This window comes from Castanea sativa, chromosome 5 (assembly GCF_040712315.1).
Source record: "Castanea sativa cultivar Marrone di Chiusa Pesio chromosome 5, ASM4071231v1".
NCBI classification, from domain to species: domain Eukaryota; kingdom Viridiplantae; phylum Streptophyta; class Magnoliopsida; order Fagales; family Fagaceae; genus Castanea; species Castanea sativa.
This window is the reverse complement of record NC_134017.1, coordinates 73408642-73433999: the sequence shown is the minus strand read 5'-3', so window position 1 is coordinate 73433999 and position 25358 is coordinate 73408642. Positions and strand designations below refer to the sequence as shown.

The 25358-nt window shown below is 38.9% G+C and overlaps 2 protein-coding genes across 4 annotated transcripts in view; one reads left to right on the top strand and one right to left on the bottom strand.

Moving 5' to 3' along the window:
• Positions 1-20644, top strand: part of LOC142634441 (receptor-like serine/threonine-protein kinase SD1-8) — a 30723-nt gene extending 10079 nt beyond the window's left edge. Inside the window, exons 1-8 of one of the 3 annotated variants that reach the window (XM_075808734.1) lie at positions 17086-17218; positions 17339-17383; positions 17914-18054; positions 19023-19180; positions 19297-19507; positions 19655-19889; positions 19964-20114; positions 20210-20644. In XM_075808734.1, coding sequence (XP_075664849.1) covers positions 17365-17383; positions 17914-18054; positions 19023-19180; positions 19297-19507; positions 19655-19889; positions 19964-20114; positions 20210-20521 — 1227 coding nt within the window. In that variant the 5' untranslated portion in view covers positions 17086-17218; positions 17339-17364 and the 3' untranslated portion in view covers positions 20522-20644. Of the gene's footprint in view, positions 1-16027; positions 17384-17913; positions 18055-19022; positions 19181-19296; positions 19508-19654; positions 19890-19963; positions 20115-20209 lie in introns of those variants that run through there. The other 2 variants (XM_075808733.1, XM_075808732.1) reach the window with 2 other exon arrangements.
• Positions 20645-23705: 3061 nt separating this feature from the next.
• LOC142635767 (zinc finger BED domain-containing protein RICESLEEPER 2-like) lies at positions 23706-24797 on the bottom strand. The gene is made up of 2 exons (XM_075809860.1): positions 24406-24797; positions 23706-24027 (listed from the first exon to the last, which is right to left on the bottom strand). The coding sequence occupies exons 1-2, from the start codon at positions 24795-24797 to the stop codon at positions 23706-23708; spliced, it is 714 nt and encodes a 237-aa protein (XP_075665975.1).
• Between the last annotated feature and the right edge of the window lie 561 nt (positions 24798-25358).

Here is a 25358-nt window from a genome sequence, read left to right as displayed (position 1 = left end):
TGCACACTCAAATGGGAAATGGGATGTATTATTAAAAAAAAAAAAAAAAAAAATGTTGGAGTCACAAATTTTTTATTATTATTATTTTAGACTTGTGTGAGAATGAGGTGACTAGTGGTATTATTATAAATTGACGTGAAATAGGATTTATTATTAAAAAAACATGTTGGAGTTACAAATTTTTTAATATTATTGTAAACTAGTGTGAGAATGATGTAATTAGTAAACTTCAAAACATAATAAATGAATATTTGAATTACTCTTTTTTTTTTAATAATTTGTAACAATGTAAAGAATATTCAATAAAATTTGTAGTATTCTTAAATCACTTTTTATTAATCAAGAGTTTTGTAACTCATTTGATTTGTATTTTTTAGTGTTTTCAACAAAGTAATCCAAAATTCAAATCACCCCTCATGTTTTCACAACGCAAGACTTTCATAGCAATAATTTTTTTAAACTTTAGAAACCTTCAGTTACGTTTTTGAATTTTATGTTTTGAAAAAGTACATTTTGAAATTGCTAATTTCTCTCTTTAAATTGAAGTTTTCAAACACCTAATCAAACAAAAATTTAGTTAAATTCCTAATCATAAAGCACTAATTGTATAAAAGTGCTATCTAAAAGTCTAGAACACGAGGGCTTGGCGTTATTTGGTGGATCAAATCGCAAAATTTATATGTTGAATTTAAGATCCCAAGGATTTACTCAATGAGGTCTTTGAGTCAGTCACGTTTAACGGTTTAAGTGCATCATGAAGCACTTGTTTGGTGATTATTCTCACGTGATTAATTCCGACTATTATCTGACATCATGGGAAGGAAAATTATATGTGTTTAAGAAGTTACATAGGTAGGTAGCCAAAAATTCTATAAACATTAAATTACGTGCATAGAAAAATATAAAGATACCATAAATTAGCGACTGAGTTAGGGAGCTTATTATGAGTTTAGTGAAATGGATAACTCGAGTGAAGTAGAGCACAACAAGCAGAATAGAATAGAGATATTACTATATAAACATTGTTGTAACTCTATATTTTCTCAGATGGTGAATTATTAGCCATTTGTACTCATGAATGTAGTCATACTCAGGGCGGAGCTATGTTGAAGTGTAGGGGGGCATGGCCCCCCAAAATTTTGAAAATTTTAAAATATATATAATTATTTTAATGTTTTCAAAATTTTGTCCATACAAATAAGAGTTTCCTCCAAAATATTTGAATTAGTCCAATAATACTTTTAAAAAAAATAATTGGTCTAATAATTATAGAGATATAACTTTATTTTTCGCGATTCTATTTTTTATTGTAAAATGTACTTTTATATTTGTTAAATATTAGGTAAAGTTTGGCATCAAACATGTTTGAATCTATCTTTTTTAGCCCGTTATATGGTGATTAACAAGTCATTAACTCATTAAAAAAATCTTGTCACTAAAATTACACATGAAATGCATTTTTAGTTGCCATATAATAGGTTAGAGCAAGATAGTTTCAATATGTTTGGAGCTGAACTTATTCCTCCAAGTTTTGGATCATTCAAATTTTTGAAAATTTCATTAGTTCAATTAATTGAAATTTTTTTTACTTGTTTTAGTATAAAATTTGATAACTTGAATTTAAAATGAAACTTTTTAAGAATTTCACTGTGAAAATGAAAAAAATGAATTTTATTTTATGAAAGATTGCTATCAGACATAATTTTAATTGAAAATACTAAGCTCTTTTTCTTTTTTTGGGTATGTGTATATATATAACTTATCAAATAAAAAAACGTGTGTATATATAGATGTATATATAATAAATAAAAAAAGAAAAGTTTGTGTGTGTGTGTGTATATATTTGAGGATTGTCTTGATAAATATATTAGTACCACAACCTAGCTCCAAACAAAAATTTCTAGCTCTGCCACTTATCATACCATTAAATCACATAAATTATCTTTGTTGATTTTTCATATGTCTCTTCTTAATCGATCTTGCATAAAAAAGTTTGGACAAATGTTATAAAATTGTTTGAGTTTGTACCACTTATGCTTATTCAAATATCAAACCCAAGAAAGAAAGAGAGAAAAAAGAAGAAGAAAGGAGGTGGAAAAGGAAGATTAAAGAGTCGTTTGGTATGGTATTTTAAGCAATAGTTTTCCGTTTTTAAATAACACTAGCTGAATTCTAGCACGATGTGTGGTACAACTTATTATTAGTTTCACCAATATTTCAATAATTTTATAAATAATATTGTAGTTTAACTGGTTGACACTCAATTTCCAATAGAGACATTTATAATTCATATCTCTCAACTATTGATGTATAAAAAAAAAATTTCAATAACTTTCCTTGTAAAAATTATAATCTTTAGTTATTTTATAGACAAAATAGAAAGACACTAAAAGTAGTGTAGTGATTTGATCACACTATATATATATATATATGTTCACTAATTGAAAATTACATGATATAATGGTTAATATAGATAAGCATGATTCATGCCTACTAAAAAAATGCATATATACTTTTTTTTTTTGTGGAACATTCTTGATTGTGTGTTACTAAGTTTCTCCCTTTTTGTTGAGCATTGCATCAATTGTTGCATAATACAGTGTTTCAATTTTTTCTCACATAAAAAAGAAAATTTGTTTCTCATATGATTCTAAGAAAAAATGATACTCCCTCTATCCCAATTTGTTTGTCCTTTATTCTATTTTGGGATGTCCCAAAATATTGTCCAGTTTCTAAAAGTAAAAGTCATTAATGTACTAAAGTTCCTGTAAGTGCACAATCGCACCTGGTCCCAAGAACAGTTATGGGCTCAGGCCCAATGAGCCTTAAACAATATGAATTTGTAGAGTGTGGGCTTGAAACCCAGGTTAGAACCGTGTGAGGATTAAATGACAAACTAAAGATTGCAAGTAATTGGAAACAACAAGGAATATCGTAAATCAGCTTCCTCGGATGTAAACCGAGAGTTGTTCTTATATTATATCTTTGTCTTTGTTTCTTTTTCTTTTTAGGTTACAAAAAGTCCGTCCCTTTTTTTGTCTTAGATTGCTCTTTAAATACTACTCTTTTGAATACTTTGTACACGTGTTGCCTCACCTCCCCCTTAGCCTAGATATTTCTTTCTCGGCCTTTGAATAGTAACCGAAGTTTCTCTTCCAATCGGCTTGTTCGAGGTGTCACTTCCCCCATAAATGCGGCCAGGGTGGTAGGTGCAGGGTCTTTAATGTGGAGGTAGCAGCCTTTATCTTTGACATTTCTTCAACACCGGTGCTTCTGGGGCGTTCTAGGGTTCACCCCTTTTAACCATTGGCCCTAACCGTGTCATCCCCTAATCTTTACTATGAAATCCCGAGTTCTTCGGTGTTCATCCGAGGGTAAGTTCACCCTCGGCTGGATCCTCGGACCCTCGGCGTATGGGCCGACCCATAGTACTAACAAATTCTAAACCCAGGAGCAGGTCGGCCTTCCTTAACACGGCCCAAAAGGCCCACATTCCCATCAGGATCTTTTTGCCCCCCACAATAGCCCCTCAAAACTCTAATTTTCAACGTCCGAGGAGAAAAATAGGGTTTTGATCCGACGAGAACCTACTCCACTCACTTTGTGAGTGATGGCACGTGTGGAAATCGTTTCGCGTCCCAGAAGATGCCACTTGGCGGTTTTATTTTCAACAACGCGCGTATTTATTACTGCCAGTTACACTTTGTCCCTCACGTTCAACGGTAAGATGGGCATCTAACGGCCCTCGTTACTCCACGAAATTTTAGGCGGGACAAATATAATTTCGAGGCCGCCTTTTCGCACGTCGTGACGCTTCGGGAACCTACGCCTTCATTTAATTCCTCAGGGGTTAATCCCATCAAAACATCAACAATCATACTTTACCTGCAGAAAACCGTGGAAACTCCGTACCTTCAACTTTGTAAGTTCTTGCTCTCTCAATTCTTAACCTTTTCTCCTCGGATACAGTCCTCGGCTGTCTTCGTGAATATTCTCCCCTTTAGAGTTTAGCCTTTCGTTCCTCTATAATGGGAAAATTCAAGTGTCTAGTTGATACCGCCGCTGGGATGGAAGGCTTTAGGGCCAAGTACCGTATTCCCAGCGACGTAGGGTTAAAATATTGCCCTCGAAGCCGTGGCCGGTTCTAGGAAGAGGGAGAGGTTATCATCCCAATGATAGCTTTTATAGAGGGTGGGATGACCCTTCCAATGAAACCCTGTAACTAGGGAGTACCTTCGCAACCACCGGTTGTGTCCCGATCGCGTCTCCCCAACGTTTTTAGAGTTTTGGGTAGTGTAGATGATCTGAAAGAGCAGATGGGTTTAAACCTCACATGGCACGATGTCGTGTTTCTATATGAGTCCCATAAACTTTCCAAAGTAGGTTACTACATTAAGTCCCGTTCTAGTGTCGTTAGGTTAATCTCCTGCCTGCCCAAATCCAACAAAGGCATGAAGGACGACCACCTGATCGTCTCTAGGAACTGGCACGACGGCTTCCACTGCCCAGTTGAGTGGGGGGATCCAGGTGCGATGCCGTAGGATTAATCTCCCCACAACACAACTTCTTCTAACACATACAGAAATGCATATTCATACTTACTTAAACTTGTTAAATATCTGTGTGAATCTGACCAGGTTTGTTTGTTTTGATGTCTTTTTTTACAGATAAACAACACGTGCGTCCTCGTCTGAGTCACTGTAACGTCGCAGATCTAAACCGAGTACTTCGCTCCGAGGTGTTCGTTAGCGAAGACTTACAACTCCGGGCTGCTCATCTCATTCTGGGGTACACTCCCATTTCCTCGGACTTCCAGGAGATAGAAAACGCCATAGTTACGGGTGACCGAAGACGAAGGAGGATAAACGTAGCTCGTCCACACTTTATGGACGACCGTGACCTCCCGGGACGCTCCTAACACCGTTTTGTACAACCGGCCAATAGTAGCAGTCCCCCTCGCCGTGCACTCCGCGCAAACCGTCGTTCCGAAGAGGTGTCTTCTTCGCATACACTTGACGACGAGATAGACCAATTCCATCTCGAAGACACCGAGGACCTCGCGGGAATCGGTTGTTGTACTTTCCGACGAGGAGGAAGAAGCCACCGAGGCCTCTGGAATTGTAGGGTTTGTGGTTGCCCTACCCGAGGACGAATCCGAAGAAGATATGGGAAGAATGCAGGGTCTCCTCACCAATAGAGCTGCTAAGGTTGTAGAGAAAAAGACGGGGACGTCCCAAGTTACCCCATCTTTACCACCTCCCCCTCCTCCCTCGAACCAAAGTTTCCACTGAGGATCCCCTGAGAAGAAGAAGGGGATACCGAGGGGACGACCAACAAGGACCCCAAGAAACCAAGGCAACAACTCCCACCGGCTCAGCAGAAGAAGCTGGACAAAGGCAAGGGTAGGGCCCGCTCGATTGAAATTGGGGAAATCAGGGACGAGGCTGAAGTGCGCCGAGCACCGACCACCTGGTCCCCCGATCTAAGACTGGACGGCGCACCCATCTCCTGCCAGTCCAGTATAAGGGTGGTTCAACAAGGCCATGCCCACCACTTGGCCGAAGTGTTGGAACGCCCTCTCCTGCTGCCCAAGGACATGGAGACCTTGGAAAAAATGGGCCAGCCACAACTATTCCTCTCACTAAAAAGAGACTTAGCGCTGGTAAGTTTTTCCCTTTTTTAGGAAGATTCCACCTTTACCAATATTTATAAGTTTGTTTACTATTCCTAATTCTATCACACTTTGTTGCAGGCCATTCAAGAGGTCTTTGTAGCCGAGAAGTTTATAGAAGACACTCGGAAAATAGCCAGAACTGAGCTCGAAGTCAGGATGGAGATTGAGAAGTCCTTGGGCACAGCCCTTGCTGAGAACGAAAAGCTTACCTCGGAGGTGGCTGAGCTGAGGAGAGAGAAAAATGGGGTCGAGTCAAACTTGAAGACCATGAAGACCCAGATAGAAGGACAGCGCAAGCTCCTTCGCGAAAGAGATGAAGAGCTCTCCCAAGCTCAAAGGGAGTGCTCGGATCTGAAAAAGGAACTGGCGTTGATGAAGGAAGAAGCCAGCCTCCTTCCAACTCTCTCTTCAAGCCGCCAAGGCGAGTTTCGAAGAAGGGGTAGCAACCACGAGAGGAGCATGACGGAGGAGTTCGCGACTTTATGCCGGGAATACTATCAAAAAGTATGGGGGGAAGCTTTAAACGTAGCAGGAGTTCCTCTATCTTCGGATCCGAGGAAGTCCGAGAACGTTTGGCTTCCCCCGGAAATACGGAGATTGAAGAGGCTCCGCCGCCACTCCTACCCCGAGACAACTCTTCCTGCTCTACCTCCGGTGGTCCCACGGCCAAATTCTGATCCTACGAACCTTCGGTTCCAACAAAGAGAAGGAAGGAGGAGGGGATGCGAGAGAAGGACTTGAGCCGGACAGGAACCCCAACGTCCTTCCATCGAAGACAGCAGAAAGGGGAAAGCAAGTCTTGACTCCTTTGAGCCGGAGTTTGAGAAAGACTTGCAGGCACCAGTACCTCTCAGCAAGACCCCCCTACCAAGCTTAGGATCTATCTTTAGGACTTCTCTTTTTCCATATTTGAATTATATATGTAATGCGTATTTGACTGATTAATGAAGAACAATTTCATTTGCTTTTCACTTGGGTTGTATCTGTTTTTACTTTATTCTTTTTGTACTTATTGCAGAAGTTTCTTTGAGTAAATAAATCTAACTCCAAGGCTTGCACAATCATAACTTTCACATAATCACGCGCATATTACTAAAGATTTAATAAAAGGTGACATGGTTAATATATTTGAACAATGCCTCGATTAAAAAGAAGAGAGGACCTTATATAGCAATTAAACCCTTATAATGCATAACACTGTTTCTAGTAGGATGTAAGATCCGAGGACCATTCCTTTCACAAGATTGCTTAACACTTAAAGATATAAAACTTAAGATGCGAGTTTAATAAACAATAACGCATTAACATCCAGACATAATAAGGAGATAACTTTGATCAAAGTTGTAACTTCAAATGTTAATTTTCCCAAAGCAGGAGGTCCGAAGACCCGACATAACTAAGGTTCTGTTTAACAAATGATAAGACATCAATTTCCACAAGGTTGGTGGTCCGAGGACTGCACTTAACCAAGTTTCTGTTTGATTCTTTAGAACAGTAACTTCAAATGTTAATTTTCCCAAAGCAGGAGGTCCGAAGACCCGACATAACTAAGGTTCTGTTTAACAAATGATAAGACATCAATTTTCACAAGGTTGGTGGTCCGAGGACTGCACTTAACCAAGTTTCTGTTTGATTCTTTAGAACAATAACTTCAAATGTTAATTTTCCCAAAGCAGGAGGTCCAAAGACCCGACATAACTAAGGTTCTGTTTAATAAATGATAAGACATCAATTTCCACAAGGTTGGTGGTCCGAGGACTGCACTTAACCAAGTTTCTGTTTTATTCTTTAGAATAGTAACTTCAAATGTTAATTTTCCCAAAGCAGGAGGTCCGAAGACCCGACATAACTAAGGTTCTGTTTAACAAATGATAAGACATCAATTTCCACAAGGTTGGTGGTCCGAGGACTGCACTTAACCAAGTTTCTGTTTGATTCTTTAGAACAAGTAATCCTTCAAATGTTAATTTTCCCAAAGCAGGAGGTCCGAAGACCCGACATAACTAAGGTTCTGTTTAACAAATGATAAGACATCAATTTCCACAAGGTTGGTGGTCCGAGGACTGCACTTAACCAAGTTTCTGTTTGATTCTTTAGAACAGTAACTTCAAATGTTAATTTTCCCAAAGTAGGAGGTCCAAAGACCCGACATAACTAAGGTTCTGTTTAACAAATGATAAGACATCAATTTCCACAAGGTTGGTGGTCCGAGGACTGCACTTAACCAAGTTTCTGTTTGATTCTTAAAAATGATAACTGCGAGCATCAGAGCTACTCATAACTTTGAACCATTAATTGACAAAAGCTCATTTTATTAATAATAATACCTTCTAAGATTATTTACATTCCATGGACGTGGTACAATTCTTTCGTCTAGGTCAATTAACCTATACGACCCTATGCTCACCGAAACAATGCGATAGGGGCCTTCCCGGTTGGGTCCCAACTTACCCCAAGCCGGGGTTCTTAGAAGTGCCTACAACTTTCCTTAGTACAAGATCACCTGGCGCGAGTGGTCTTAGTTTCACGTGGGCATCATACCCTCGTTTTAGCTTTTGTTGATAATAAGCCATTCGGACCATAGCTACCTCACGCCGTTCCTCAAGTAAGTCAAGATCCTTTTCTAGGAGTCTTTTATTATTCTCTGGGCTAAAAGAACTCGTCTTTAAAGTAGGAAAACCAGATTCCAGTGGTATCACTGCCTCGGCACCATAAGTCATAGAGAATGGCGTTTCTCCAGTGGACCTGCGCGGTGTGGTCCGATACGTCCACAGGACATGAGGGAGCTCTTCTACCCATCTGCCTTTCGCATCGTCCAACCTCTTCTTCGAGCTCCGTTGACTATGACCTTGTTAACGGCCTCGGCTTGTCCATTTCCTTTGAGAATAGGCGGGTGGAATATCTATTTTATGATACCCATGTCACCACAATACTTCCTAAAAGCCTTCTTATCGAACTCGGACACCATTATCGAGAGATGAGTGTGTGTGGTATTCGAATCTAGTGACGATGTTTTTCAATAAGAAATTCCTGGAGTCAAAATCTCTAATATTTGCCAAGGGCTCGGCCTCAACCCACTTAGTGAAATAGTCTGTTCCCACTATAAGCCATCTTATGTTTCCAGCAGACCTCGAAAATGGCCCTACAATGTCCAAGCCCCATTGTACGAAAGGCCAAGGACCAGGAGAGGGTTGAGAACTCCCTCCCGAGGTTGGTGAATATTAGGGACAAACCTCGACATTGATCACATTTTCTCGGCATAGTCCCGAGCCTCCCTCCGCATATTGGGCCACCAATAACCCCGAGTCGTGGCTCTATGGGCTAAGGACCTTCCCCGTGTGGCTCCCACAAATTCCCTCATGCGGTTCCTCCAAAGAATGAGTCCGTCGATTCGGGGTGCACACACAACAAATACGGTCCCCGAAAAGGATCGTTTGTATAGCTTCGGTCCTCGGACAACCGAAACGCGGCGCCTTTCGACGTATTTTTCTGCCGGCCGTCCTCGGGAAGGATGTCATTCTTAAGAAAGGATATGGTCGAGTCCATCCGACTAGGCCCGAGGCCTTATTAGATGGATGCGAGGTGCGTCGGCAACGACAACAGGGCTTTAGTAAATCCCGAACGAGGATAACCCTAGGTAAACCTTGAGCCGAGGTAGTTGCCGGCGTGGCTAAGGAGTCCACGGGTGTTTCCGCTCCGAGAGATATGGGTTAAGGCGAAGGAACCAAACTCGGTTTGCGACATTTGATCTCTGGGCCAAATATTCTTGCATTCTAGGGTCTCTAGCCTCCATGGTCCCCGTGACCCGGCCGACCACCCGATTGAGAGTCCGAGAATACATGGATTTCCTTACCACCCATTTTAAGTACCATCTCGCATGCCTACCAAGGATCGCTTCATATTCGGCCTCGTTGTTAGTAGCCGAGAAGGCCAATCTTAAAGATTTTTCAAAGACAATTCCTTCGGGGGACATTAGAACGAGTCCAATACCGGATCCTCTCCGATTAGCGCCCCCATCCACATACACTTCCCATATTGGAGACACGCCGGCTACGATTGCCCCCCGCGATTTTTCACCCATGTGGGCCTCTCGCAGTTTCTTCCAAGCAATGGCTCGGCAAATTCCGCTACCACGGTCAGCGAGGACCCGGCCCTTCACCGAGGTGCGAGGCTTGTATTTAACATCAAAAGCCCCCAGATAGTCCCCCACTTCGCTACCCTTCTGTGTAGTCGGCGCTACGCAAAGACCGCCCTTGAGGGGCAAGCTGAGTCGAACAACCACCGTGTGAGACCGAAAATAGTGGGGAAGCTTTCGCGTGGCATGAACCACGGCCAAGAGCGCTTTTCTAAAGGTTGATAACGCACTTCGGCATCACCTAAAGACTTGCTAACATAATATACCGGTCTTTGCACCGTCATCATCTCTTATCGGGACCGAGTCGGACGCATGGACGGCCACGGCCGGATAAACAAAATCTCATGTGCCTCCGGACGAGACGAGAATGGGTGGCCGAGAAAGATATTGCTTGAGCCGTTGAAAAGCTAACTCACAGTCCTCGGTCCATTGAAACCCTTTCCACTTGTTCAACAGTTGGAAGAAAGGGCGACACCGGTCAGCTGACCGAGATATGAATCTATTCAAGGCAGCAATCATTCCCGTTAACCTCTGGATTTCTTTTGGGTTCCGAGGAGACTGCAAGCCCTGAATAGCCTTCACCTGCACCGGATTTACCTCTATGCCTCTATGAGTAATCATATATCCCAAGAACTTTCCAGATCCCACGCCGAAAGAGCACTTTGAGGCATTGAGGCGTAATTTGTACTTTCTCAGTATCTGAAAAGTGTCGGCCATATCTCTCACGTGTGAGGGTATTGCTTTGCTCTTCACCACCATATCGTCAACATATACCTCAACGGTTTTCCCCGTTGTTGTTCGAACATTACGGTCATCATTCTTTGATAGGTAGCCCCAGCATTCTTTAAGCCGAATGGCATGACTTTGTAATGATAATTCCCCGTCGGTGTAATGAAGGCAGTTTTCTCCTGGTCCTCCAATGCTAAGGGAATCTGGTGGTAACCCTGGAAGGCATCCAAAAAACTCATCCGAGGATGTCCGACAGTGGCATCCACTAGTTGATCAATACGTGGCATTGGGAACGAATCTTTAGGACAGGCCTTGTTCAGATCGGTGTAGTCCACACCTCCCCTCCACGTTCCAGTCTTCTAGTGCACAACAACCGTATGAGCCAACCACTCGGGGTAGACAACCTCCTTGATAGCACCAGCCCATTTAAGCTTAAGAACCTCGCTTCACGGCCTCGAATGTTCCATGGAGGACCGCCGAGGTGGGCCGCCTTCTCGGAACGACGACTGGATTGACATTTAAGTGATGACAAATGAAGCTCGGATCAACGCCCGGAGCTTCATAAGGATCCCACGCAAAAACATCAACATTGTCCTTCAAAATTCTAACAATTCCCTCTTCTCTTGATGTGGCAAGAGTACAGACTTGGAAGAACCTCTCCGGGTCATCGGCTCTCGGAAACTTCTCCAACCCCTCGCAATATGTATCCTCCCTGTCACCATCCCGTATGAACTAGGAGCAGTTAATTGCTATAATTCCTTAGTGACCAGGGCCGAAGATTCGGCCTCCGCCTGATGCAGGACAGCAGCCGATATGCACTGCCTAGCCACCGATTGGCTGCCGAGGACCTTTTCAACACATTCCCCTGAGGGAAATTTAACCTTAACATGCAAGGTAGAGGAGACAGCTCCAAGAGCGTCCAGCCATGGCCTGGCGAGGATGGCTGTATACGGAGAGTACGCATCAACCACAATAAAGTCCACCTCAACCGTTTCTGAGCCGGATTGAACGGGCAAACGTATCTGTCCCTTCGGCACAACGGCTCTCCCCTCAAAACTTATAAGCGGCGAATCATAAGGAGTAAGATCTTCCAACTTCAACCTCAACCCCTTGAATAGATCAGGGTACATGATATGCCACCGCCGCACGGTGTCTATCATCACCTTCTCACATCATAGTTCCCTATCCCGAGGGTGACCACAAGAGCATCGTCATGGGGCCGAATAGTCCCTACCTTATCCTCCTCGAGAAACCTAGGACGGGCAAGGTGCCCTTCAACCTCTTCGGCTCGTTACCCACATCCTCGACTCCGAGGATGAGGTCCGCCATCACCCCAGCGGGACCCGAGCCGGTCCTACCGGTGCGCCGAAGATAACATTAATTGTTCCCAACGCGGCCGAGATGAATTGTTCCTTCGGTTGTTTGAACCAACTTGACCGACCTGATGGGGCCGACACAAGTGCTTCTTCAACTTTCCCTCACCGACGAGCTGCTCTAGATGGTTCCACAGGGTCCGACAGTTCTCGGTAGTGTGACCTACATCCTGATGGTACTGACAAAAGAGATTTTGGTTTCTTTTCGCAGGGTCCCCTGCTATCTTGCCTGGCCATCTGAAGAAAGGCTCTTTACGAACTTTCTCTAGTAATTGATGCACCGGTTCTCGGAACACAGTATTTACAGCCTGAGGTGCTGCCGAGCCAGATTGCCCGAAGTAATCCCTCCTCGGCTTGTTGTTGTGATATACGTCCGACTGAAATCCGCTTCTCTCCGCGGGATAACCTTCTCCTTTCCTTTCCCCTGCTCGGTCTTCCTCTACCCTTTTGTACTCATCAATACGATCCATAAGGCGGCGTACACTGCGGACGGGCTTTTTCGTCAAAGACTTTCTTAGGTCGTGATCAGTAGGGAGACCCACCTTAAAGGTATTAAGCGCCACCTCATCAAAGTCGCCATCTATTTCATTAAACATCTCCCGAGATCGGTCGGAGTATGCTTTCGGTGTCTCCCCTTCCTTCATGGCCATGGATAGCAACGAGTCCAATGGCCGAGGGACCTCGCTACACGTAATGAACCGCGAAGCAAATGCCCTAGCTAGCTCCCCAAATGAGCCTACGGACCCCGATTTGAGACCGTTAAACCATCTCATAGCCACGAGGCCCAAGCCGGGAGGGGAAAACCTTACACATCGTAGTCTCATTGTGAGAGTGCACGCCATCCTCTCGGGTTGAAGTGACTCACGTGCTCCACCGGATCGTCCGGCCATTATAGATGGTAAAGGTGGGCTGGGTGAACCTCCCCTGAAGCCTCCCCCTCTCAATCCTCCGTGAAAACGGAGATTTAGAGAGTTGGTGTAACGCCCTACTCATGGTATCGTTGCCTAAGCCCCTAGAACAAAGCTTCTTACGTCTGCGGGTTGGCTGGTCGTCCTCCTCACCGGAGGATGTTGCACTGGTGGGGGAACACGACCTTGAACTGTAGCCAACTCCCCTATCCTTCTTAGAAGAAGAACTAGACGAGGACGGGGAAACCTTACGTTTAGCACGGCGCAACTTCCTCTTCAAATGATTGATTTCCTTCTGCATGGATCTAGAACCCTCATCGTGGGTAGTGCTACCCTCACCATGAGTATGGCTAGCCCCTGGGTATTCTGTATGGACGCTTCCCTCACGATCCCTACGATGTTCAAGACGTTCGAAATGATCTTCCGGTTGTGATCCTTGTGACTCTGCATGGTGAGAGCCTAAGCCTGCCATAATATTCCTACCTCTTCTAGACTAGATTTCCCACAGACGGCGCCAATTGTAAGTGCACAATCGCACCTGGTCCCAAGAACAGTTATGGGCTCAGGCCCAATGAGCCTTAAACAATATGAATTTGTAGAGTGTGGGCTTGAAACCCAGGTTAGAACCGTGTGAGGATTAAATGACAAACTAAAGATTGCAAGTAATTGGAAACAACAAGGAATATCGTAAATCAGCTTCCTCGGATGTAAAACGAGAGTTGTTCTTATATTATATCTTTGTCTTTGTTTCTTTTTCTTTTTAGGTTACAAAAAGTCTGTCCCTTTTGCTGTCTTAGATTGCTCTTTAAATACTACTCTTTTGAATACTTTGTACACGTATTGCCTCACCTCCCCCTTAGCCTAGATATTTCTTTTCTCAGTGCCTTTGAATAGTAACCAGAAGTTTCTCTTCCACTGTTCAGGTGTCACTTCCCCATAAATGCGGCCAGGGTGGTAGGTGCAGGGTCTTTAATGTGGAGGTAGCAGCCTTTATCTTTGACATTTCTTCAACACCGGTGCTTCTGGGGCGTTCTAGGGTTCACCCCTTTTAACCATTGGCCCTAACCGTGTCATCCCCTAATCTTTACTATGAAATCCCGAGTTCTTCGGTGTTCATCCGAGGGTAAGTTCACCCTCGGCTGGATCCTCGGACCCTTGGCGTATGGGCCGACCCATAGTACTAACAAGGTCGGCCTTCCTTAACACGGCCCAAAAGGCCCACATTCCCATCAGGATCTTTTTGCGCCCCACAGTTCCTATTATACTCCTATTTTATTTTCAAAATTATTTGAAAAGAAAACTAATAAATATTTTAAAAAATTAATCTAATTGGGACACCTTTTTAGTTGCCTCATTAAAAATAACTCTTTTTTTTATAAAAAAAAAAAACTGATAAATTTATTTAAGGATAGTTTTGGAAATATAAGACAATAAATGATATTCCTTTAAAAAGTTTGACTTTTCAATGGACAAACAAATTGAGAGGGAGTGAGTATTAAAATTTCATTATGCTATAACAAAATAAATATATTTATTCTATTACACACACACTTATATATATGTGTGTGTGTGTGTGGAGTTAGGAAGTTTAAAGGATTAACAACTAAACATGAGTAAGAATGTCATATTCTAAATTTATTATTATTATTCCAACTAATAATTATCTCTTTTATAAAGTTTATAAAAAATAATCATACAAATTCATTTAATATATATAATTAATACACAACTATAGATAATTAATATATGCATTTAGATATTTTATGGAAGATGGTTTTGGATAATGTTGTACATATATTATAAAGAAAAAATAAACTAAATTAGAGTAAATAAACATATACATTTTGAGATATTAATTTAGTAGTTTCATTGGATATTTGTAACATTCTCAAGTTAAGATTATTATTTTTTTTTAAAATCATGAAACCATAAATGCAAAAAAGTAACGGAACCATGAAAATCAACTAATTTGTGTTGCGTTCACATATTTCATATTATAAAATGAAAGTATACCCAACTCTCTCACCGTCTTCTACTCATCGATAGTGTAACATTAAGACATGATGTGGGTAAGTGTACATGCATGTATCTTATAGATGATTTAAAATTAAATTATGATAAAGTATGAATTTACATTGCGCACCAAATATTTTCTCTCTTTATATACTCAAAGTAAAAACCATCCAACCAAATTACCCAAACCAAAATCATATTTAAGCCCCTAATTTTAAAAAGAAAAAAGAAAAAATAATTATAACCTTAGGAGTTTCAGCATCTTGATTGTAGTGGGCGACCGGTATAACAGAGGTAGTGACCTCTTAGATTCCTCTTTCTCTTCCTTTCAAATATTTTGTCAGTCTCAGATATTTTATTTTGGTAATATATAATGAAAAAATGCGCTTTATTTAGTAATCCATAACATTTTTATGTCTTTCTATCTCTTTTTAAGGCCTTATCTATTAGTTCTGAATTATTATTATTATTTTTGGATTATTTTTTTAAATACTAAAACAGTAGATATGCTAAAAGACATTTAGAATAATAGAAAAATGTGTAGTGTAAGTTTAATCAATTAAATGATTCTAAAAAAAAAGTTTAATAAATTAAAGAGACATTAATGAGATAACAGTAAAATAAGTTGATGTGAACTTTTGAATAACAGTGAAAAAAATTTAATAAAACACATAAAAAAAAAAAAGCTAAATACAAAATTAAAACTCTACTTGGTAAGATTTCATATACCCTCACATGAGTTCTCTGCTTTATATATATATATATATATATATATATATATATATATATATATATTGATTACATGTACTTCTAGATTTTCACTCTTTTTTCACTTATATCTATTTCTAAAAAAATAGAAACAACGCACTAGAACAATTAACAGTACACGAAAGTGGACATTGGTCAAAAGTTGTTGATTGAATGTGGACATCTATCAAAAGTAGTTGTTAATTGAATATTTAAGAGAATCTACAGAGCAATGGTCTTATATTGGCCAATGAAAAGACCCTAACCTGAAGGCTACGGAATCATTGCCATCCATATAACAGGTTTCATGACAGGTTTCATGGCGCTTCTCAGGTCACACTACTGACAAGCGACAAGTGCCTTAAAGTCGTGTTTGACTTTCCAGATAAGTTATTAATCCCAATTTATCAACTGGCTCTCGTCTATTTTGACTTTTCCAGCTCAAGAAGTTGAACCCAGAAGCCAAATGATACACTCTATGATTTTAATATTATTGTTAACAAGAACTCCTCCATTTTAACTTGAACAGAAATGGGGTTTTCTTTGTTTCTCTCATTTTGTTACATCTGGTTATCTTCAGCATCACAAACTTCCACTGCAGCAACAGTTGTTTCAGACATCTTGAGACCAAACCAGGTGCTTAAAGATGGCCAAACTTTGGTGTCATCTGGGCAACGCTTTGAGCTTGGGTTCTTTAGCCCAGGCAGTTCAAGCAACAGGTATTTGGGCATTAAATACAAGAACATCCCTCCTGCTGTGGTCTGGATCGCCAATAGAAACAACTCAATTACTGGGCTTTCAGGGTCACTGTCAATGGGCTCAAATGGGTTCTCACTTTTGGCTAATAATTCACTTGCTATTTGGTCTGTCAATGCCACCGTGGTACTTAAAAGTCCCATTTTGCAGCTATTGGATAATGGCAATCTAGTTTTTAGAGAGGAAAATAATGGTGATTCAGAAGGGTATATTTGGCAAAGTTTTGATTACATAACTGACACTTTGTTGCCAGACATGAAGCTCGGTTGGAACCTTAAAAATGGTCTTCACATGTACATGAGATCATGGTTATCTGCTAATGATCCTTCTGTTGGGGAGTTCAGTTTTAGTTTGGACCCACCTGAGACACCTCAGTTGGTGTTGAGGAAAGGGACGCAGAAGAGAAATAGGTGGGGTCCATGGGATGGAGTCAGGTTCAGTGGCAGTGCTGCATTGAGGTCCAATCCTGTGTTCATTCCTATGTTCAATTCAAGCATTGAGGAGGTTTATTATACATTCAAAATTGTAGACCAATCATTGTTGTCAAGGTTTGTGGTGACCCCAGATGGTTTGATTCAGTACCTACAATGGAGTAAGAATAGCAATGAGTGGGCTATAATGGTTACACTTCAGAGGGACAGTTGTGATAGCTATATGGTTTGTGGGCCTTATGGCAATTGCTATGATGGTCCAAAATGTGAGTGTTTGAATGGTTTTAGGCCTAAGTCACCTGACGATTGGGCACGGGTTGATTGGTCAGGTGGGTGTGTGAGGAAGTGGGAATTGGATTGTGGGAATGGAGATGGCTTTGTCAAGTATGGAGGAATGAAGTTGCCTGATAATTCGCATTTGGCGGCAAGTAGGAATTTGAGCCTTGAGGAATGTAAGTCTGTGTGTTTGAGGAATTGTTCATGTATGGCTTATACTATGGTAGATATCCATGGAAATGGAGGAGACTGTTTGTTGTGGTTTGATGATTTGCTTGATATGAGAGATTTTTCAGGAGGTGGGGATGATCTCTATATAAGAATGGCGAAAGAGGAACTCGGTAAGTAATGTTCATTAATGATTTATTGTGATAGCTTCTGCTAATTGAATAATTCAAATACACACACACGCACACACAGCTCAGCCTCCAGAGTGCAGGTTTTAGGATAACATAATAATCATAATTTTTATGGCAGAACATGGACTTCATGGCTAGTAGAAATTTATTCTTCAGAAGATATGTAAATTTAGCTAGCTTGTTGCATAAGCTTAGTTATTTTGCTGTAATTTGACATCTGAAAGTTCATGGTAAAGCAGCTTTTTCGTTTTCATGAAGGAAACTAAATAGTGGCATAGGGAATCATAAGTCCCTTGGACTAAATGGATGAGGGACCTTTGCTGGCATAGCCAGTCCTAATAATCTGTGGCTCCTTATTATTTAATTTGCCTGAATTTTTTAGTCTGCTATGTTAGCTTTTGAGCACTGATGACCCAAGTGGATTAAAGCTTAAAGCAACTTCTATGCTACTCACAATGGGGTTAGCATTTTTAGAAAAAATGATTCACTCTGTCAACTTCTTTGGTGTCCAGAGGCAATTGCAGATGCTAAGAGGGATAGACAAGTGAAGGTGATTGTCACTAGCATCATATGTTCAGTTACTGGGATGCTTCTAGTTGGCATCATTGGCTGGTACACTTGTCGAATGAGAAGGGCAAGGAGACGGAGAAGAGGTAAAACAGCTCATAAAGTGCCTTAGTATTGTTATTCTTATAAAATTGTTTGATGAAATAGCTCAAATCTTTTGGACCTTAATTAATCTTTAAGATGTTAATATATTGATTGAAGTTCTTATTTGCTTAATTTTGCCCCTATCTTAACACATTACAGTTTACATTAGCATAATAGGAATCTTTGGTTGACAGAGGGGCATCTAAGTGGGATATGCCATCTCATTAATAATAAAAATTTCAGTAGCTTCATAATTTCATTTGTGTGTAACAAAATTGCAGTATGTCACTTTGACTATAGAATGATTTTTCTAAGGGAAATAATTTCTAAAAGAATGGATATTTTTCAATAAGGCAGAGTTATTAACTGCTCTGTGTTCATAATTAGGTTTCCTTAACTGTCAAACTACTAAACATGGTTGTTCTTTTTCATATATGCATAAGTGACAAATCAGTGGGACAAGGCTTGAAAAATACCAGTATGTGTTAAGTGATAAGTGCCTGTTTTGGCTTGTGTCTTGCCTCAATTTGGAGCTTAGCTTAATAATTTCTTCTTAATAACCTGATTTGTCATTGTCTGCTTGCCCTGTATATAACTTTATATTTGATGTTTCACTGCTCTGTACTGAAGGGAATGCAAAACATTTTATTTAAAGGACTATGCTTGCTTGCTCCACTGATGCTTGTTTTGTGGAAAACTAGTTGTAAAAATTGCTGTCTGCTGCTGTAAATCTCATGGCTAGAACAATTTATTGAAATTCTAGGGAGCTGTATGAATAATTGAATTGGCATATATTTTTAAGTTTACTTATGTATTTATTAATTTTGTTTGATTGAGTTGCAGTATATAAATTCGTTTACAAATTCTTTTGAAATACTGCCATGGTATTTATAGTGGCGGTGGTTGTGATTGCCAAAATAAGTACAATCAATTTATCCTTTTCTTTTGCTGATCAATTTGTATGTTGCAGCTGAAAGCTTAAACAGTTCCCATAGATATTTCACAGAAGAAACTCAGGAGGAAGACCTTGAGCTACCGCTTTTTGATCTGGAGACTGTTTCTGCTGCTACTGACAATTTCTCCCTTAAAAATAAGATTGGACAGGGTGGCTTTGGTCCTGTCTACAAGGTAATTTTCCATGAGAGAAGAAACCGTAATTACAAGATATCAAATTGGGGAACATAAGGCTTTATGTTTCCTTGCATATGATAGGATTACTGATTTTTGATATGGCATTCTCATAGGGTGTGTTGCCAACTGGACAAGAAATTGCAGTGAAGAGGCTTTCTCAGAATTCTGGACAAGGCATCAAAGAGTTTAAGAATGAAGTTATAGTGATTGCAAAACTTCAACACCGTAATCTTGTTAAGCTCTTGGGATGCTGCATTCAAAGAGAAGAAAGAATGCTAATCTATGAGTATCTTCCAAACAAAAGCTTGGACAACTTTCTCTTTGGTTTGAGCCTTTAACACTTGATTAACACTTGATTTGTTTCATCATTCTTAATTGTGTGCTTGCTTCATTTTCATAGTGCTAAAAGATAAAGATCATATTTTGATAAAGAAAAAGAGAATTAACATTGTTGATTATATGATTTTCTAGATGAGACTAGAAAGAAGTTGACTTGGAAGATGCGCTTCGACATCGTTATGGGAATAGCACGAGGACTTCTATATCTTCATCAAGACTCTAGGCTAAGAATCATCCATAGGGATCTTAAAGCAAGCAACATCTTACTAGACAATGAGATGAACCCCAAAATCTCAGACTTCGGCATAGCAAGAATTTTTGGAGCAGAACAGACAGAACAAACGACCAAGAGAGTAATGGGAACATAGTGAGTTTTCTAATAATGTTTTGAAAATGCATTTCCTTGTTTACAAATGCTGAAATTCTTGTTTTGGCATGCAGTGGCTATATGTCTCCAGAATATGCAATGAGCGGGAACTTTTCAGTGAAATCAGATGTTTTCAGTTTTGGTGTATTATTATTGGAGATAATAAGTGGAAAGAAAAACTGGGGATTTTATCACCCCGACCATGATCTCAACCTGCTAGGACATGTAAGAATACGAACTAATTAAGATTAAATTTTTAATGATGTGAACTTCAATCTTCAAGTCTGACATATTTTGAAACATGATTGAAATTGTTTCAGGCATGGAAGTTATGGAATGAAGGGAAGCCATTGGAACTCATGGATGCACTTATTGATGAATCACATTCTGAGAATGAAGTGGTAAGATGTATCCAAGTGGGTCTTTTGTGCGTACAACAACGCGTGGATGACAGACCAACTATGTCATCTGTGTTATTGATGTTGTCAACTGAGAATGCAATGGTGCCCCAACCCAAGGAACCTGGTTTTGTTACTGAAGCTTCTTCTATGGGAATTGATACATCATCATCTAGTGGAAAAAATCCTTATACTGCTAATGAGGTTACTGTCACTATTTTAGATGCAAGATAGAAGAATGGTTTTGGTTACAAATCCGCACAAATGTCTTGCAGATTTTATGTTGTACAGTTCTCCACAAAGTAGCAAAACCAAATACATCATAAATATAATCTAACACGGATTTTGGTATTTCTCATTAAGATTGGTTTATGACATGACAATCAACATGTAGAATACTCACAGGTTTGTGTCACATCTCATAAAGTTTTGAATTTTGGCTCCTTCTTGACTGTGGTCACTATATATGGGTCATTAGAGTGAAAAATTATTAGATACTCTCAATGAATTGCTGACTTGATATCCCACCTTAGGATCCTCTACTTTTTCTTCCACATTTTCTGTATCTTTCTTTTGATTTTCAATGTTTTCTTCATTGAATCATGATATATTGAGAGAACTTTTCCCCCAACAATATTGTATTTAGTTTCCCTTTTTTCCAGTATTAGGGCCCAATCTGAAATAGTCAACACCCTCAGCCCAACTTTAAAAATTACCCCAATAACACTTTTCTTCTTAAGCCCAGCGTTAAAATCAAAAGTCCCCTCTCAAAAACAACTAAAATTAACTCGGTCAAGAAAATTCTTTGGTTAAAATATGAGCCCAATTCAACCCACCCAATACACCACAAAAGCCCAACTAAGATTTAACTTCAGGTGAGACTCAAACTCTTCAGATCCTTAAAGCCCAGTCCACTCTACATACAAACTCCCAATATATTCAACAGTGAAGGCCTTCTTCACCTAAACACAACACCATCAAGCCCAAAATATCAAATAATGATTTGTGGATCGTATAAACTACCACTTCTTGAAAAAAGAAAAAAAAAAAAAAAGGCACACAAATTCACATATTCAAAGCATAGCATTAATTACTTTTATTGATCACTCCATTGGATTATCTTGTTGACAATAAAAAAGAAAAAGGAAAAAAAAAAGGCAATTCGAAGATCTTTTTTTACAAGACATTAACAGCCATCTTCATTTCGGCCTCGCAATGTCCAGTAAAATTGCAAATGACATAGTTTTCTCCCTTGTTAAGGATTATGTAATCGAATCCACTACTTTGTACGTAAGCATTTTCTGGTGCTTTGCATGTATCGTAACCTTGTTTGTCCACAACGATCACATTGTGCTCTCCTCGATTGTATGAAAACACTGTAGCATAGAAACCAAGGACAAAATTCTGAGCCTTATTAGTTGGAGATTGGAGAATATTCAAATTGCTTTAATAGAGTATTAGAGACAAAATCAACTTGAACAAAAATTATAGGACTAATCTAATCTTATATGTTACTAGATTGGGATGTCATAATAAGTTAAAAATGAACGGAGAATTTTAATTGAAATAATATTTAAATTTGTTAAAACTTTCGTAATAGAGTGTCAACAATAATCGGTATTGAGTTTATTGACTAATAATTTGTGAGCCACGTAGTGAAAGCAAATACAATATAAGTAAGGATTACACTAAGTCATTTGGTTCAACCACAATGTGTAGGACATAATTTTTATTATCTAATCTAAAATATGATTATTAATACAACTATGTACCAACTAATTTTCCATTAATAAAAAAATAAGGTATGGGTTCCAGTTAGCTTAACTGGTAAAATCTATGATGGTTGAATAAGATATCTAGAGTTTAATTCCTGCCTACATCAAAAACTGATTGGTGTCTTGGTCTAATGACAAAGAGTGCTCATCAGGAGCGGACGCCATAGGTTGAAACTCTCTCAAAATAAAAATAAAAAAAAGGCTAAAATGCAAAATTGATCATATAACTTTATTCAAATTTTATTTCAGCCCTCTAACTTTACTTTCATTCATTTTAGTCCTTCAAGTTTCAAATTTATTCAATTAAGGCCTTTCCGTTCACTTTTGTTAAAATTTTTTGAAAAAAAAAATCTGGAAAATATTTTCAATCATTAATTGAATTTTTTTTTAATTTAAAAAATTTGAAGAAAAATTTATAAAATTAAAAAATTAACCTCAACATATAACAAAAGTTGATGGAAAAACCTTATTTGAATAAACTTGAAAATTAGAGGACTGAAATGAACAAAAGCAAAGTTAAAGAACTAAAATGAAATCTGAAGAAACTTAGAGAATTAGTTTTGCATTTTACCCAAAAAAGAATAAAAGAAAAAAAGTAAAAAATAATGATGGTTCATACTTACCGAGTGTGTCATTAGGTTTGAAGTTTTTTTCCAGCGGGTCAATCTTTCATGTTGAAGGTCCAACCAGTTGGATCATATCCAACGAAATAGGCTTTTGCCCAAATGTTCCCACAGTGAAAGAACAAACCCAATAATAGAACTGTGGCAAAAATCAAACTAATTCTTCCTTGGGCCATTAGAGCAGAGCAACAATATTAGGAAGATGAAAGCCTATAAACTTGTGTGGCTGATCACTAGGAATGACAATAGGCCAGGTTTTTTCATACCTGGACCTACGGCCCGAACCTGGTCTGTTTATTAAACGGATTTTTTTTGGGCCCAGACCTACCCCACGGACCCCATTTAGGCCAACTTGATTTGGGCCCAATTCGAGGCCCAAATCGTGGCCCAATCGAAAAAAAATTGAAGCCCAAATTCATTTTTCCTATATTCAAGCCCTAAATGTGTAGATTCAAGTCCATATAACATGGCCCAAATTCCAAATCAGTTCAAATCATAGGCTATTAATCATAAATCAATAAATTACCTGTTAATTATAAATCTATAAATCACATAGCTAAGATAACCATTTAATCATAAATCAATAAATCATAGCTAAAATCACCTGCTAAACATAAAAATAAAATAAATCCAACAAGTCCAAGAAATAAATATCACAAGTCCAACAAGTCTAAGAAAATAAAAAACTACAAAATAAATCCCACAAGTTTAGAATAATTGCAAACCAGCAAATTAATCGAACAAGTTTAAGAAATAAAAAAGGCTACTAAATCAATACAAAAAGTCTAATCCTCCACAGTTGTGACACAACTCCCATCCTCTTCTTTAGGCTCCCCATCTTTAAGAATTAATTAAAGTGTACAATCTCCAAGCATAGTTGAAGAACCTACAACAATGAATTAAAAAATGGAATAAAATTCATCAAATTACAACTAGCAAATATAAAAATACAATTTTGATTTCATTTTATAAATACAAATTAGTCAATTGTTAACCGTTGATTTTACTTCATAACCAATTCTAAGCACACATCATTGCCTCTATAGTCTTGAGATGAAGTTTACTACAGTGTGGACTTAATAGTCTCCCACTAGTGCTAAAGGCAGATTCTAAAGCAACAGTTGTGACAAAAATAGCTAAAATATCTCTTGCAATCATTTGTAAAGTAGGATACTTGAGACCATTACTTTTCCACAATGCCAAAATATCAAAGTCTTCACTCCTCTTAAACACTCCTTCATCAATGAAATGATCAAATTCCATCCTAACACTTCCATGTTTCGTTGAACTACTTGAACTATTATTTACAAACAAATCAAAAGATGACATTGCCCCACTCAACCTACATTTCATTTGTGCCACATAATTTCAAATACTTGCAGGCATATGAGAACTTCCTTCATTATCTACAAGGGACTCATCTACTTCTCCATACTCATCAAGCAAATTATAATAAATATTCTTAATTTTTTCAATCTCCAAATCAGAATTATCAACATAAATGTTAGAATAATAAAACTCCAACAACTTCATCTAATATCTTAGATCCAAGATAGCAACAACCGCCATAACAACATTAACATTAGCCCAATAAGAATTAAATTTAGCAAGCATGCTTTTTGCCATCCTACTTATCATTTCATTTGAAGACAAACTCCATTCATTCAATGCTATTTTCAACTCTCACACTAAAGTAAAATACATATTAATTGTGGGATACTTACGACCAGAGAAAAACTCAGTCACACTATAAAACAACTCCAACCTCCCACAGATATCTTTGATTAACTCCCAATCATAGTCATATGACAAACAAGTATAAGATGCTTCACGTTTAGCCAAATGAGAGAAAACATCTTTATAAGTCAATGGAGTAGAAAGCATTAAGTAAGTTGAATTCCAATGTGTTTTACAATCTAAGACCAACTCTTTAGTGCATTGAACACGCAATTGACGTGCATTTTCATCAAATTTTTGTCTCCTTTTTGGTAATCCAATCCAATAAATCACACTATCACGAATCCTTTCAATACCATCACCAATAAGAGACAACCTATCTTGAACAATCAAATTCAAAATATGTGCAGCACAACTCATATGCAACACAGACATGGTTGTCAAAATCGCAATCCGGATCGTAAAATCGCACGATTTTACGATCCCACCTCACCAAAAATTTTAAAATCGTAACAGGATCACAAAAATGTTAGGATCGTAGGTAGGGTCGTGTAGGATCGTATGAGATCCTACCGATCCTACCATTTGGCTTGATTTTTTTTTTTAAAGTGGGATTCATTTGGGTAAACTTAAACTCACAAGCCCAACAGGTTTTAGAAGCCTAATAATGAATTAAAGTTCCAAATTTACCCCTATGTCAACATAAAATCTCAAAAAAACCTATGGTATAAGTTTAACGTTTTCAAAAACAAAACCTAAACTACTTAGAAACACAAAGCTCCAGCACGCACCTTTGTCCCGTGCCTCCTCAGCCCTTTGTCAAAAACCTAGCACCTTTCAGCCCTGTTAATGGTGAGCCATCACTGCCTTTAAGCTTTCTTAACTTAAGTTTAACGTTTAAAAAAAAAAAAAAACCTAGTAAAAAACCCAACACCTCAATCCTACGCCTTCTCACTCCACTATAAAAAACCCAGCACCTCTCAGCACTTTCAATGA